Consider the following 13,324-nt stretch of genomic DNA (forward strand, 5'->3'; position numbering starts at 1 on the left):
TGGATGGACGAAAGCCCGACCGAATTGCCAGCACAGCGTTGGGGTCCCGATGGAGCACTCAGCCGGTCAGTGCAGACGAAGCACTACCGCGACGAGCGATCAGTTGTCACTGAGTCCTCTCGACCAACCGTGCAACATGGGCAGCAAGCTAGCTAATGCAGCTCCTGCAGAGAAAGGTAAGTAGTGGTAGCACCTATGTACGTACGAGACACTTGCAATTCCTATTTCTATCGCTAGCTTTTTCGTGCATCACGTGCTCACGAGAGTGAGACGAGGTGGCCTGACTAGTGTGCAAAGTAGGTACACTCTCTTTCACCGTTGACTGGCCGCCTCGCGTAGTGGGCTTATCTTTTTTTCAAAAAAGAAAAGAAGAGGATGACCCCAGCCTCCGGATCTGACTGATGCATGCAGTCATTTTATTAATCTCTACTCCGAATGAAGAAGTTGGTAGTCTTCATCGGTTAATTTTCGTCCCATCAGAGACGGTTTTTTTCGTCCTCGATCCCACCTCCCGCATCCCATCGATTCCCCCCTCCGCCCTCGAACCAGGAAAGAAAAAACGGTATGCTCCCATGATGTCCAGTGCTAAACCCTCCGGTTGTTCAAAAAAACTCGTTCTGAAAAAAATCTACAAAAATAAACCTACGAAAATTAGCCAGATGCTCGCACCCGAATCCTCGTGCCCTCGATGCACTTGCCCGCACGAGTCGCCGCCGTCATTCGTCCCTACGTCCACGCAGCTAACGTCACCGCCGCTCAATGCCTTCGCCGCCGCTCAATCCCTTTGCCGCCGCTCAACCCCTTTGCCGCCGCCATCCAAGTGCAAAGCCTCCACCCATCTGCACCAGAACCCGTAAGATCCGCCGCGGATCATTGGATCTGCGGCCGATCCCGTGAATCTCTTCATGGAATACTGGACATCACATGGACTGTCAGACCAGTTCACCCAGGTATTTCATTTTTATACATTATCTCGTTATTTTATCTTAAAATATTATATAAATTGTTTTTATATATATTTGTAGGAGGATATGAAACATTTTCGACTAAAATTAGCTGTCATTTTGCTCGATTCAGAGCTTAATAAGCTAAAAGGAGGTCCCATATACCATCAACCTGTCAATGAAGAAACTTTAGCTAATTCTGATCTCGAGATCCTGGATAATCCATCTGACAAGTCAAAAACAAACATTCTGCCCCAATCACTATCATACCCACGGACCAACGTGAAATATTTGCCGGCCTCTGCAACTACATCATGTTGATCGATGATGCCTGGTGTTAGGAGTAAGTATCATGTATCAATATTTAATGCGCGGATGTATACTATCGTTCTTCTTACCATCCAATTACAGGAAGGTATGAGTCCGGAGCTCGACACCTAATTCAATGGGCTTAAGTCTTAAGAAACTTCAGTGCATACTTAACATGGAGCAGCCTATGGACAATGATTGCTTCAACACCGCCGTGCATATGCTGGCATGTGACGAGGGAGTATTGTTCACAGACCCTCCTATACACTACATGGATCTACCATTTTGTGTAAGTTATCGTAACTCTTCATTCTATGTGCCATTAGTATCAACATGTTGAAACAATATTTCTTTTTTTACTTAGTCCATGATGCTAGAGTCAACACGAGGTCAGAAGTTTTGTGAGAAGGAAACTATTCAGACGTTGGCAATATTATTTGATAGCTAGCTTGGGATGGAGAACGACATCTCATCATGCAACAAGGTAAGTAAAATATTTTGTCCATTGCTATTATGGTTTATTGTTGTTTCTAATAGCTCCACTTGTAGATTTATCTTCCCTATGCATTCATCGGCTGATAAATCTTGTACGTCACCGACAAAGAGGCACGTCGTCTATATATTATGGATCGTATTCAAACATCACAATTATCAGAGGATAAAAATTGAGGCATGCATTGAAATTAAAAAGTTTTGCAAGGGATTTCAAAGAAGCACTCGAAATAAAGCTGCCTGGTTGGAATTCTGATATATCTAAATGGCAACGTTTATTTCCGTTCGGTGTTCCAACGAGTATAGACGGTAATGAATTCATAACAAAAACATTTACTTTTGTTATCACTATATTCTTTATATTATTAATTTAAAGTTTTGCAGGAATGTGTCTGGCTATTTTGTTTTTCATTTTATGCTCTGGTGGAACGGTAAAGAATTGGTCAAGCCGGTTTGCGCGGTGAGTATTGTCCATTACATGTTTTAAGACCTTCGGCGTGAAATTTTCATACTAACTACATGTATTGTTTGTGCAGGATGGGTATGAGTTGAGGAAGCAGTTTTTATTATACTTGCTAAAACATCGTGGGAATGAAGCTAAAGGAAACTTTCCTGATATTGTGAAAGAATTTCTTAAGCTCATCATCTAGATATTAATAGTTTTATAATAGATGTTTAGCTGGAACATCGCTCAGTTTGTTACATGGACATGTCGTTAATTTTTCTTTATGTTATCAATTTACATTGCAAAAATGGACTTCAGTTATTCAATAATTGTGGTTGTGTTATATTGTTTATACGTGTGAAATTTAACATGTAACTCTTGTAAACTATTTCAAGAGTCCATGGCAACGCACGGGCATTCTACTAGTTATTCATAAAAAATTTACAAAGTAATACATCAGTAAGTCTGAAGCCATCATCTTAGCAACATCTGTCGCTACTCTTATCCACTTGATGAATAGGTGCGGATTGTCCGAGCCAAATACCCAGACATCACACCAAAGCCTAACATCCAAAGCTGAAGCCCCAACCAAGCCGCATTGCCGGGTCTGGGGCACATACAAGTCCGGTGCACACTCACAGGCCGTCGCCGCCGTCTTCCACTGATCCATCTTCAGAGCAGGTACTGACGCATCGACCTTGTCAGGCCTGCCATCGACACCACCACGGCGCCACACAGCGCCACCTCCCTAGTCGCGTTCATCATCATACATCCGTCGTTGAGACCCTGCTGCATCATGTTGTCGAGACTCCACATTGTCGATGCGTGACATGAAACGCCGCTCCAACGCTAAATCTGTGCACTGGTCCCTCGAGCCAATGCACACCTCCAAGAATGACGCGCCCATGCGGGGAACGACACAAGAGCGCCGCCATTATCCGATCAACCAATCAAGGGTTTCACCCGGAGGTAGTGAGATGAGTTGGGAGCTTCACCTCGATGATGCCTTCATGAAGGGAATGACGCCAAGGGCGCCACCATCACCGGCTCCGGCCACCGTCTGAACGCTAGATTTTCAACCGGATCTGTCCCAAGAAAATTCAACTCACAACCTATGCACCGTCCAGACCACCTTCATAGCCCCAGATCTAGCCGCCCAGATCCGGCGGCCATCCACAGTAGCACTGCCATCGTTGGAGCCCTGGCACACCGGCCACTGCATGCGTGTGCCACGACTGGAGCCTGGGAGAAGGGCCGCCACCCCACCTCGCCAAACCGCGAGAGCCGCCGAGAGGGATCCCGGGCGCTCCTCACCGTTTTTGTTCCGAACCAATCCGTAGCCAAAGCCACCAGTTCACCGGCGCAGATCTGCCCTCGACAGGGACAACACCACGCCATGCCGCCGCGGAAGCCCGAGCTACACCTGCCGCCACCTTCTAGGGGCGCCACCCCGGGATCCAGGCCGGACGTTGCCGTCACCACCGGACACGTGCCGCCGCCCCGAACCGCTGAGCCGCCGGCCGCCGCAGCCATGGCCGCCGTGACCGCACGGACGCGCCGAGCGGCCAGTACCACTAAATCTTCCACGTTGCCCTGCAGCTTCGCCGCCTCGGCCCACCACCACGTCGCCGCGCCACCGCGACCTAGATCCAGGAGAAGCACCCGGGCGGCGTTGGGTGACCCGTCTCACCCGATCCCGACGCGGGAGGAAGAGGACCTCCCCCGCCACCATCGTTGGCCGCCCCGGCAGCTTCCTCAGTGGTGACGGAGGGGAGGACGGGGATGGAGGCGGCCCGGCGGCTAGGTTTAGGGTCTCCACCAGAGTAAGAGCAACTCTAGCAGACCCCGCATCCCGCCCCGACCCGTAAAATAACCGCCAAAATGCGGGCCGGGGCGGAAAAACCCGCCCGATCAGACCCCGCATCCTGCCCCGGCCTGCAAAAAATTTTAGGGGGCGCGGCAAAATCCCGAGCCCAACCCGGGAAAACGCGGGTTTCCCCCTCGCGGCTGTGGTGCCCTGCATATAAGCGGAAGCGGTTGGTGGGGGGACATTTCATCCCGCGCTTTATCCCACCAACCACCTCTCCTCTCCCCTCTCGCGTCGCCGCCGGCCGCCGCCCAAGATTCCAGCGACCGCAGCCGGCAGGAGCACGCCGGAAGGCCGCCAAGCGCACAAGGCCTCCCCCCTCCCCCCTGCGTCGGCGGGCCGCCGGATTTGCAGATCTGCGGCATTTCATCGTGGGCCGCCGGATTTGGCTTTTTCCGGCCGCCGGTTGCTACCCCAAGCGATGGAGTGGTCGGGGAGCCTCTCCCGCAGCCCAGGCAAGGGCGCATCACCGCATGCAGGTGCGAGTTCGTCTGCCCGCCGTCGCCGCCCGCCGTACTCGTCCGGCCGTCCACCGGGCTCGGCGCTAGCGCAGCGTCTTTGTGGCTTGCCGATGCCGCTCATAGAGTGCGACGACTGCACGCCGAAAGTGCTGCGGCTCACTTCGAGCACGCCGAAGCACCCCGGATGGGTGTTCTTCAAATGCGAAAACGACGGGGTACGTGCACTTGCGGTAGCTCGTTTCACAGTTCATTCTTTAGCTAAATTGCGGTGGCTCACTTCGAACTTGCTCATTCTTTTGTGTAGGACGAAGGATGCTCATTTTGGTTTTGGGAAGGGCAATACATTGATTTGTTGATAGAAAGAAATTTAATAGATGTTAGTGCACTCCTTAGTACAATCTAAGGCAATGATGCGGCTGCATGTGCAACTAGAGGGGAAGCAACATCTACTTCTTCCGAACCAAAGATGAAGAAAGAAGAATGCAAAATCAAGAATCCACAGATCAACAACGAATGCATGGAGAGGATATTAGTCCAACTAGTGGGAGCAGTTATGAAAATTGGAAATCTTCTAAAATGCATTCTTGTAGTTCTTGTTTTCTTTGGTCTTGCTATTCTAGCAAAGATTTGGTGATACAATCCAATGTTGTTATAAAACAAAGCAATGCAATATGCTAGATCAAATTGAGTTGCAAATTTAAGTTTTGTGGGTCGGGAAGAGATGCGCCAGATCAGACGCCGCAACCCCAACCCGTAAAAAAGCATATTCTGAGATTATTCTTTTTTACGGGTCCATTATGCGGGGTCTGCAACTGCGGCCGTCCGCGCCGACCCGCAAAGACGTTTTTCCGCGAACTACAAAAACGTTTTGCGGGTCGGGAGGATGCGGGGTCTGCTAGAGTTGCTCTAATCAGCACTTTTCTGGTGCCACGAGGGAGGAGGCATGGCGAAAGCCAAAAGGTGCTGGTTGGATCCTTCTCGGAAGGTGACTGCCCGACCGTGTCGATGTCGACCACCCATAGCAAATGTGCAGATTACAGTACATGCGTCAACTCTACGAGTTAGGAGGTTTGAATTTCCAGTGGGAGCACTAGCAGCAGCGCCTTCCCGCGTCCTACCAGCCACCGGGTAGCAGCTGGTCCCTGAATGCCGACCGGTCCGGGCCGGCACTCACTTTACGCAGTGCAGGCTCCTCCTATAAATTGCACCGGAACCCTGGGTACCCAGAGGCAGGCCAGGCACCCACCACCACTCACAGTAGACATTTACTCGCTCTCTGCAGATCACGCTGCGCAAGATCGCATCTCTAGCGAGCCCGCAGAGTGCACTGCACTGACTGTGGTCTGGCCTCCTCTTTATCAGTTCTCACCCGCACGCCTACTCTCTCTTCTGTTGGCAGCAATTAAGCCTAGAGAGAGGCCGATCGGGATGGCGGACAAGGTCGTGGCCACCTACTACTACCCACCGATGGAGGTAGCCGCCGCCGAGCTCGGCCACACCGCCGGGTCCAAGCTCGACGACGATGGCCGCAACAAGCGCACCGGTACGTACAACCTCTGTCTCGTACTCTCATCTCATCTCATGGTATACGTACAGCGTACTTAATTGTTGGTCTCTCTGACGAACGTACGTGCCCATGTGTCCAGGCACGATGTGGACGGCGAGCTCGCACATTATCACGGCGGTGATCGGGTCCGGGGTGCTGTCGCTGGGCTGGGCCATCGCGCAGCTCGGCTGGGTGGCCGGACCCGCCGTCATGCTGCTCTTCTCGCTCGTCACCTACTTCACCTCCTCACTGCTCGCCGACTGCTACCGCTCCGGCGATCAGAGCACCGGCAAGCGCAACTACACCTACATGGACGCCGTCAACGCCAACCTCAGCGGCATCAAGGTGCAGATCTGCGGGGTGCTGCAGTACGCCAACATCGTCGGGGTGGCCATTGGCTACACCATAGCCGCCTCCACCAGCATGCTGGCGATTAAGAGGGCCAATTGTTTCCACGGCAACGGCCACGCCGACCCCTGCAAGCTCTCCAGCGTGCCGTACATGATCATCTTCGGCGTGGCCCAGGTCTTCTTCTCCCAGATCCCCGACTTCGACCAGATCTCCTGGCTCTCCATGCTCGCCGCCGCCATGTCCTTCACCTACTCTTCCATCGGCCTCGGCCTCGGCATCGTACAAGTTATAGGTAGGTAGTATATACCAATGAAAAAAATAGCACGCTCCAACAAAATAGCACCGACCTCAAAATACACTATTAGCGTGCTATATCGCGCTATAGCGTGCTATTAGCGAGACAATTCTCAATACGCTATAGCGTGCTATTTTTTTTCAGTGGTATATACACACTGATCAATCTACGAATGGCATTCAGTCAGCAGTGTGTTAACCAAGGATGTCTGCATGAATGCAGCAAACGGAGGCGTGAAGGGCAGTCTGACCGGCATCAGCATCGGCACGGTGACGCCGATGCAGAAGGTGTGGCGCAGCACGCAGGCGTTTGGGGACATTGCGTTCGCCTACTCCTACTCGCTCATCCTCATCGAGATCCAGGACACCATCCGGGCGCCACCGCCGTCGGAGTCCACGGTCATGAAGCGCGCCACCATGGTCAGCGTCGCGGTGACCACGGTCTTCTACATGCTCTGCGGCTGCATGGGCTACGCGGCTTTCGGCGACGCCGCGCCGGGGAACCTCCTGACGGGGTTCGGCTTCTACGAGCCCTTCTGGCTCCTCGACGTGGCCAACGCCGCCATCGTCGTCCACCTGGTCGGCGCGTACCAGGTGTACTGCCAGCCCCTGTTTGCCTTCGTCGAGAAATGGGCGGCGAAGAGGTGGCCGGAGTCCACGTTCGTCACCGGCGAGGTCGAGGTCCCGCTCTTCAGGACGTACAAGGTGAATATGTTCCGGGCGACGTGGAGGACGGCGTTCGTGGTGGCGACGACGGTGGTGTCCATGATGCTGCCATTCTTCAACGACGTGGTGGGGTTCCTGGGCGCGCTGGGGTTCTGGCCGCTCACCGTCTACTTTCCCGTGGAGATGTACGTGGTGCAGAAGAAGGTGCCCAAGTGGAGCACGCAGTGGGTGTGCCTCCAGATGCTCAGCCTCGGATGCCTCGCCATCTCCCTCGCCGCCGCCGCGGGGTCCATCGCCGGCATCAAGTCCGACCTCAAGGTGTACCACCCGTTCAAGTCATAATCGACGCTTGACGATCATGCACGCACCGAAGAACATTCTAAGATAGCGTCCGGTTACTCCGGTAAAGTTCACTTTGGCAGTGTGAAAAGCCAAAAAGAAAAGGAAAAAGAACAGCGACAAGGTACCAGAGTGTCAAAAAAATTGTTTAGGCTGGCTAATGACCGCCGTAGTTGCCTCAAAGAAAACATACCTAAGTGTCAACAGTGTGAGTGTCACCAACTAATGTTCTTGTTTTGTGTGGTAGTAGAAGTTAATTTAATACAGTCTTGCTAAGTCTTAGTCCACTAAGACTTGACGAAGTCTCAGTTGATGCTATATCCATAAGATGGTACATTAAGATCCGTGCAAAATTTTATTTTTATTTTTTCTGTTTCTCTCTTGCCTGTTATGCCATTTGACTGGGACTTGGTTAAATCTTCCAATTTAATAGTAGTACAGAATTTGAAAAGAATGTTGAAGTGTGTCTGCTGTCTGCTGTCACCCTGAGCTCGGACTCTCTGTCTTGCATGTTCAAATCACACCAACCCTCGGCCGATTTTGAAGCTAAAGTTGATCCAGCGTTCCTTTCCGAACTGATTGGCGAAGCGTCGAATCTTCATAGAATCTTCATTCTCTTTCTACGAGTGGAAAGAGAGCATTGGGCCAGCCGGCATCCTGCGAGATGAATCTCGGAGGGGTCCGTAACGTCGTGGCGTTCAAAGATCCCGGCCGGCACTTTGGGCGATGTGACCTTCGCTTTTCCGGTGAGATTCCAGATGCCAAGTCTCGTCGACACTCTTGAGTGGGTTCGTGCTGGCGGCCCGGCGGCTTCACGGTCACGGCCACCCCTGGGCCTCTGTAGTCGCCATCGCACATTCTGTGGTTGGTGCCGACGGTAGCACGAGCGTGCGTACAAAGGGAACAAGAACCCTACGAGTAAAATACAGAGGGGCGTGTTTGGTTGCCGTCGGCTACAGCACCCGCATTGCATACCCTTTTTCCACTCAATTTGGGTCTCGGAAAACAGCCTCATATGCGACATCTGCAATTTGTTCGGTTGCCTGCATATGGACTGCCTGCATTAGTGGATCAACTTTGGCATGTTGTTTGGTTGCCTGCATTGTCTCGGCGCATACAACTACACGCTGTTTGGTTGCCCGCATGGGGTATGATTAAGAGCTAACACTTGCACTTAGCACACAGGGTTAAGAGCTAGCAGAGGAAGGGGGAGAAGAAATGCAATGTCCGCCCGACCATGGCGACTGCGGTGGATAGTGGCCGTGGCGCCGTGTCCGACATGACGAGCATGGAGTCGTAGACGAGCGACCCCGTCGGCGGCACGGCGAGCGACACTGTTGGCGAACTAGTTGCGGTGCTCGCGCAAAGACAGTCGACGGAGGAGGAGAATGCAGTGCCCGCGCCATGGTATCGTCAGTGCAGTGGACGACAGAGGAGGCCGAGATGATAGACACCAGAAATGACTCCGGTGTAGTAGGGCGAGAGAGAGGAGGCCAAGATGATCGACCCCGTCGGCGGCGCGGCGAACTGCAGTGTGCATGGAGGCAGAGGACACAAGAAGTAGTGTGCGTGCCATTGCAGCGTCAGTGCAGTAGGAGGACGACAGAGAGTAGGCCGAGATGAGCGACGCCGGAAACGACTCTAGTGTAGTAGGACGTGGGCAAGGAGATCAAGGGAAAGGGATTCAGCGTCGAGAGGGACGAATAGGAGGGCTCTGAGCAGAGGATAGAGGAGATCGACATGGCGGCGTCAGTGCGGTAGACTGCTGCTCAAAGAGAGATGAAGTTACGATCGTCGAAACCAAAAACTTACAACATGAATGTTGTGAGGAACTGCGAGATTAGGCTGCTGGTCAAAGGAGATTTCAAATGATCGATCGTGCGCGACGAATCTGACAAAATTCGTCCAGAATAGCTCCAAACGGGAAGACGAGATTAAGAATTTACGGCCGATGAAACTACGAACCGATCGCCTGAACGGAACCGTAGCATCGAGGTGCATCTTTTTTATGTAGAGCTTACCTCAAATCGAAGCACCATTGTGTAGATCAGAGGGAGGAGATTAGATAGAAGCTTACTGGAGGTTGAAGAAGAACTCACGTAATCACCTCGCATCCCTCCCGTCTCCACTCGTGCAAGGGCCCGCTCGCTTGCGCTCGCCTCGGCCTGGCTCGCGAGAAACTGCCGATTCGAGCGTTTCCAGCGAGCCAGCCTCTGGGCTGCTTTAAGAAGCGTGCGATGCAGGTCCAACAGTGAAACCGGGCAACCAAATAGGCCTCTTCCTTCCCGCGCGGGCCTGGTTGAAGCGATGTGGGCAACCAAACACGCCCTAGAGGAATACCGGAATGGCACTTTCTATGTTTGGTTCCTAGCCACACTTTGTCACATCTCAATTTAGAGATCTCTAATAGATTATGTACTAATATTCTTTCCGTAAAAGTGGTTTTATGTGATGTCCGTACAATTTAAGGAAAGTTGATAGGTATTTTCTCAGTTCCTGTAAATACTTCCCCAAAAAGTGGTTTTTGGCGGTGGCGCCATGGCGCTTGCGAACTCTGGCAGTGGCTGACAGCGAGCTACGCTACAGTTAGAGGCGGCAGTGGTTGCGGCGGTGGCGCGGCGCACTACGATGACAATTAGCTAACATGGCCCTTTTATCGATGTTAAAGAGTTTTTTGCCGAATTTCTCCTCAACGGTTGTTATTACAGATACAGAACCGGTTGAAGATGCTCTTGGGCAAGTTTGACTAAGTTAGATGGGTGTTTGATTATAGCCACACCTAAGGGAAAAACCGTTGCTAATCACGAGCTCATCTGCTCATGGATGTACGGTAAAATCTTAAAAATAGCATAGTGTAATTTGAGGAATCATGCAAAATGCTTCGCTCGCGTCGCTTCCTGGGGGCGGCTCAGGCGATAACCTAGTGTAGGAGATATGCCCTAAAGGCAATAATAAATGATATTATTTATCTCCGAGTTCATATTATGTTTATGTTCCATGCTATAACTGCAATGATTCTCGAGTCTGCAATATCCACGAGGCTCGGAGGAAGACTCATATGCACGTGTGGAATAATGAACGGTAAGAAGTATTCCTAGTCTGGCCTCTAAGACTAGCTCAAGTGTTGCATGATGGTTCTGTTTTCCTGATCATGGGCATGTCTATGCCAGCAACTTTGAGGGCAAAATGTTAAGAGAACATTTGTGTTGAATCGACCCAGATTGATGTTATGCTATGAGATTCATTCATCACAAGTTAATGGTACATAACACAGAGATGGTTAACGTTTGCATGATTCCTTAGACCATGAGAGTATCGAGTTTCTTCATGCTTGCTTCATGAACTTTGGGGTTTGTTAAACGTCATCCGTAAATGGGTGGCTATTACGGCGGCTTACGGGTTCATGGAAAAGTGTGTCAAGTAACTTGATAGCTCAAGATTGGGATTTGCTCCTCCGACGATGGAGAGATATCTCTGGGCCCTCTCGGTGTTACGGTATCCATCATCGTCTGGCCAAACACTTTGTGATTTGATCACGGGGATGCCGGAACACGATAACGAGAAAAGAGAACAATACCGGTAACGAGGTAACTAGCATAGTGGACAAGTTGTTGATCCACGGGAATGCCAACATGTCTCACCTCGGGTATTTGTAACATATCGCGAAGCAACAGGAATAGCACACGGCAACTGGAGGTTCACTCGAATATTTATTCGTGTGGGTATAGGGGCCAATATGGGTGTCCACGGCTCCGATGTTGATCATTGATCGGAAAGGGTTCTAGTCATGTCTATACTTCACCGAACCTATAGGGTCACACGCTTAAGGGTCATCTATCTGCTGAATACTAGACAAGGAGTCTGAGAGAAAATCACCGAAAAAGTTTCGGACACCGGAAAAGTTTCGGACACCGGAAAAGGTTCCGTAGAAAGAGGTCATCGGATGAGTTTCAGTGAAACTGAAAAGTTGTTTCAGGGGATACCATAAAGTCAAATTGGTTTCGGCACATGCCTGATAATTCTTGGATGGTGCCAGAATCATTCTGGAAGCTTTCTGGAATTTTCCGGGATAATAACCGGATATGCTCCGGAGCTGCCGGAACCACTTCAGATGCTTTTCGCAGATGAAAATCACTAAACCGGAATTGTTTCGGAACGCGTTGAAAATAATTTTGGTGGGTACTGGAAATGTTCTAAGCCCACACAAATATTTTCAGTTCGAACGGACGCTGAAAAATGTCGTCATGAATAGTGAAAGTGCTTTTTGGGATATTTTATGGAAAGCCACCTTTTGGGGCTTTACTAAAAAGATCTAGGGATGACATGGATGGATTGGGAGGCCCTCATGGGGCCCCCAAGGGGTGTGGCCGGCCACACTTGGGGCTCCACCTTGGAGCCCCTCTTGTTCCTTGGTTTCACTCTTATGCCCTTGAGGAAGGACTTCATTCATGTGCATTTTGGGTTTTTGTGTTAAACTACCCTACCCCTTGGGATTTCCTATAAATAGAGGTGGAGGGGCAGCCCTCCACACTCATCCCTTCTCACATACAAGTGTCATGCATGATCTGGCTTCTCTCTCCCTCCCAGCGAAATATTTTCGTAGAGCCGAAAGGTTGTCTGGGTTCCGGTGGGAACTAGTTCTGGACGGCGAAGCCCTGCCGGATAGATGACACCGTATGTGTGCAACTCTGTAGAGAGATTGTAGTTTCGGTCTTAGTTCGTGAGTGCCTCCCGAAGGGCTGTCCGTGTGACCGTCCGAGTTTCGAAGGTCCTCCCGAAGGGTTGTCCGAGTGACCGTTCGAGTTTCGAAGGTCCTCCCGAAGGCCTGTCCGCGACATCGTCCAGGGGGCTGTTCGACCGCCTCCCGGAGGGCTGTCTGAGGAGCAGATGAGGGTATCCATCCTCGCGGTTGGGAGGTTGTAAATCCTAGCTGCGGGGATCTGCACCGCCGATCTTCATCGACTCTACTTCCCGCTGCGCTACGAGTCGGCAACGAAAAAGATCAAACCTTGTATGCAGTCTCCATAGTGGTCCTGGGCTGGTGCGTAGGTCGGAAATTTTTTGTTTTCTCCTGCGTTTCCCTACACCTAGCCACCGCCACCCCCGCCCCCCTCTCCTCCCTCGCTCCTCCCGTCGCCGTCGGGGGATGCAGGCGGGCAAAGCCTGCTAGGCGGACGGCGGCGGCGGGGGGGCCCTCGTCGCACGCCGCGAGGCTTCGGGCCCCGGTCGAAGGCCCGCATCTGGGGGCGGCCGCGTCTCGTCGGCGCGAGCAAGTCGGGGCGGTGGCCCCGGGCATGGTGCCAGCGCTGCTCATCCCCTTCCTCGGCCGATGGCGTGTGGGGCGGCGCTGAGGCTGGCCATCGTCGATCTAGTGCCCGGCGCCCAAATCCGGCGGTGGAGGTGCTCCGATGAGCTGTGGTGGCACTGCCCTGGCGAGTTGCGGCTGTAGGGCGCGCTGGGTGCTTGGGGTCCCCTCCCTCGACCGGGGGAGCTGTGGTGGTGGCAGCTAGGCGTATCTTTTGGATGGTAGCGCCGTGATGGTGGAGGTTCTATTGATGGTGAGCTGCGACGGTGGCGGTGAGCCGCAGTTTTTGGACGGCGGCGCTGCGA

General features: G+C 52.1%; 1 protein-coding gene and 1 long non-coding RNA gene across 2 annotated transcripts; both read left to right on the forward strand.

The window, feature by feature from the left end:
- Positions 1-1,362: 1,362 nt before the first annotated feature.
- LOC123075168 (uncharacterized) lies at positions 1,363-1,906 on the forward strand. Its single transcript, XR_006436104.1, has 3 exons — positions 1,363-1,542; positions 1,618-1,737; positions 1,803-1,906. It is a non-coding gene; the product is annotated as an uncharacterized lncRNA (long non-coding RNA).
- A 3,843-nt stretch (positions 1,907-5,749) lies between these two features.
- Positions 5,750-8,032, forward strand: LOC123080139 (amino acid permease 3). Its single transcript, XM_044503027.1, has 3 exons — positions 5,750-6,061; positions 6,165-6,707; positions 6,933-8,032. The coding sequence occupies exons 1-3, from the start codon at positions 5,947-5,949 to the stop codon at positions 7,715-7,717; spliced, it is 1,443 nt and encodes a 480-aa protein (XP_044358962.1). The 5' UTR covers positions 5,750-5,946; the 3' UTR covers positions 7,718-8,032.
- Positions 8,033-13,324: the final 5,292 nt, after the last annotated feature.

The sequence above is a fragment of the Triticum aestivum genome, chromosome 3D, assembly GCF_018294505.1.
Source record: "Triticum aestivum cultivar Chinese Spring chromosome 3D, IWGSC CS RefSeq v2.1, whole genome shotgun sequence".
NCBI lineage: Eukaryota > Viridiplantae > Streptophyta > Magnoliopsida > Poales > Poaceae > Triticum > Triticum aestivum.

What these genes read in the sequence shown, in the direction of transcription:
- LOC123080139 (XM_044503027.1), top strand. Translation starts at nt 5,947, where the DNA reads ATGGCGGACAAGGTCGTGGCCACCTACTACTACCCACCGATGGAGGTA. An exon ending in TGGCCGCAACAAGCGCACCG is followed by an intron (nt 6,062 to 6,164) that starts GTACGTACAACC and finishes CCATGTGTCCAG; the next exon opens with GCACGATGTGGACGGCGAGC. An exon ending in CGGCATCGTACAAGTTATAG is followed by an intron (nt 6,708 to 6,932) that starts GTAGGTAGTATA and finishes GCATGAATGCAG; the next exon opens with CAAACGGAGGCGTGAAGGGC.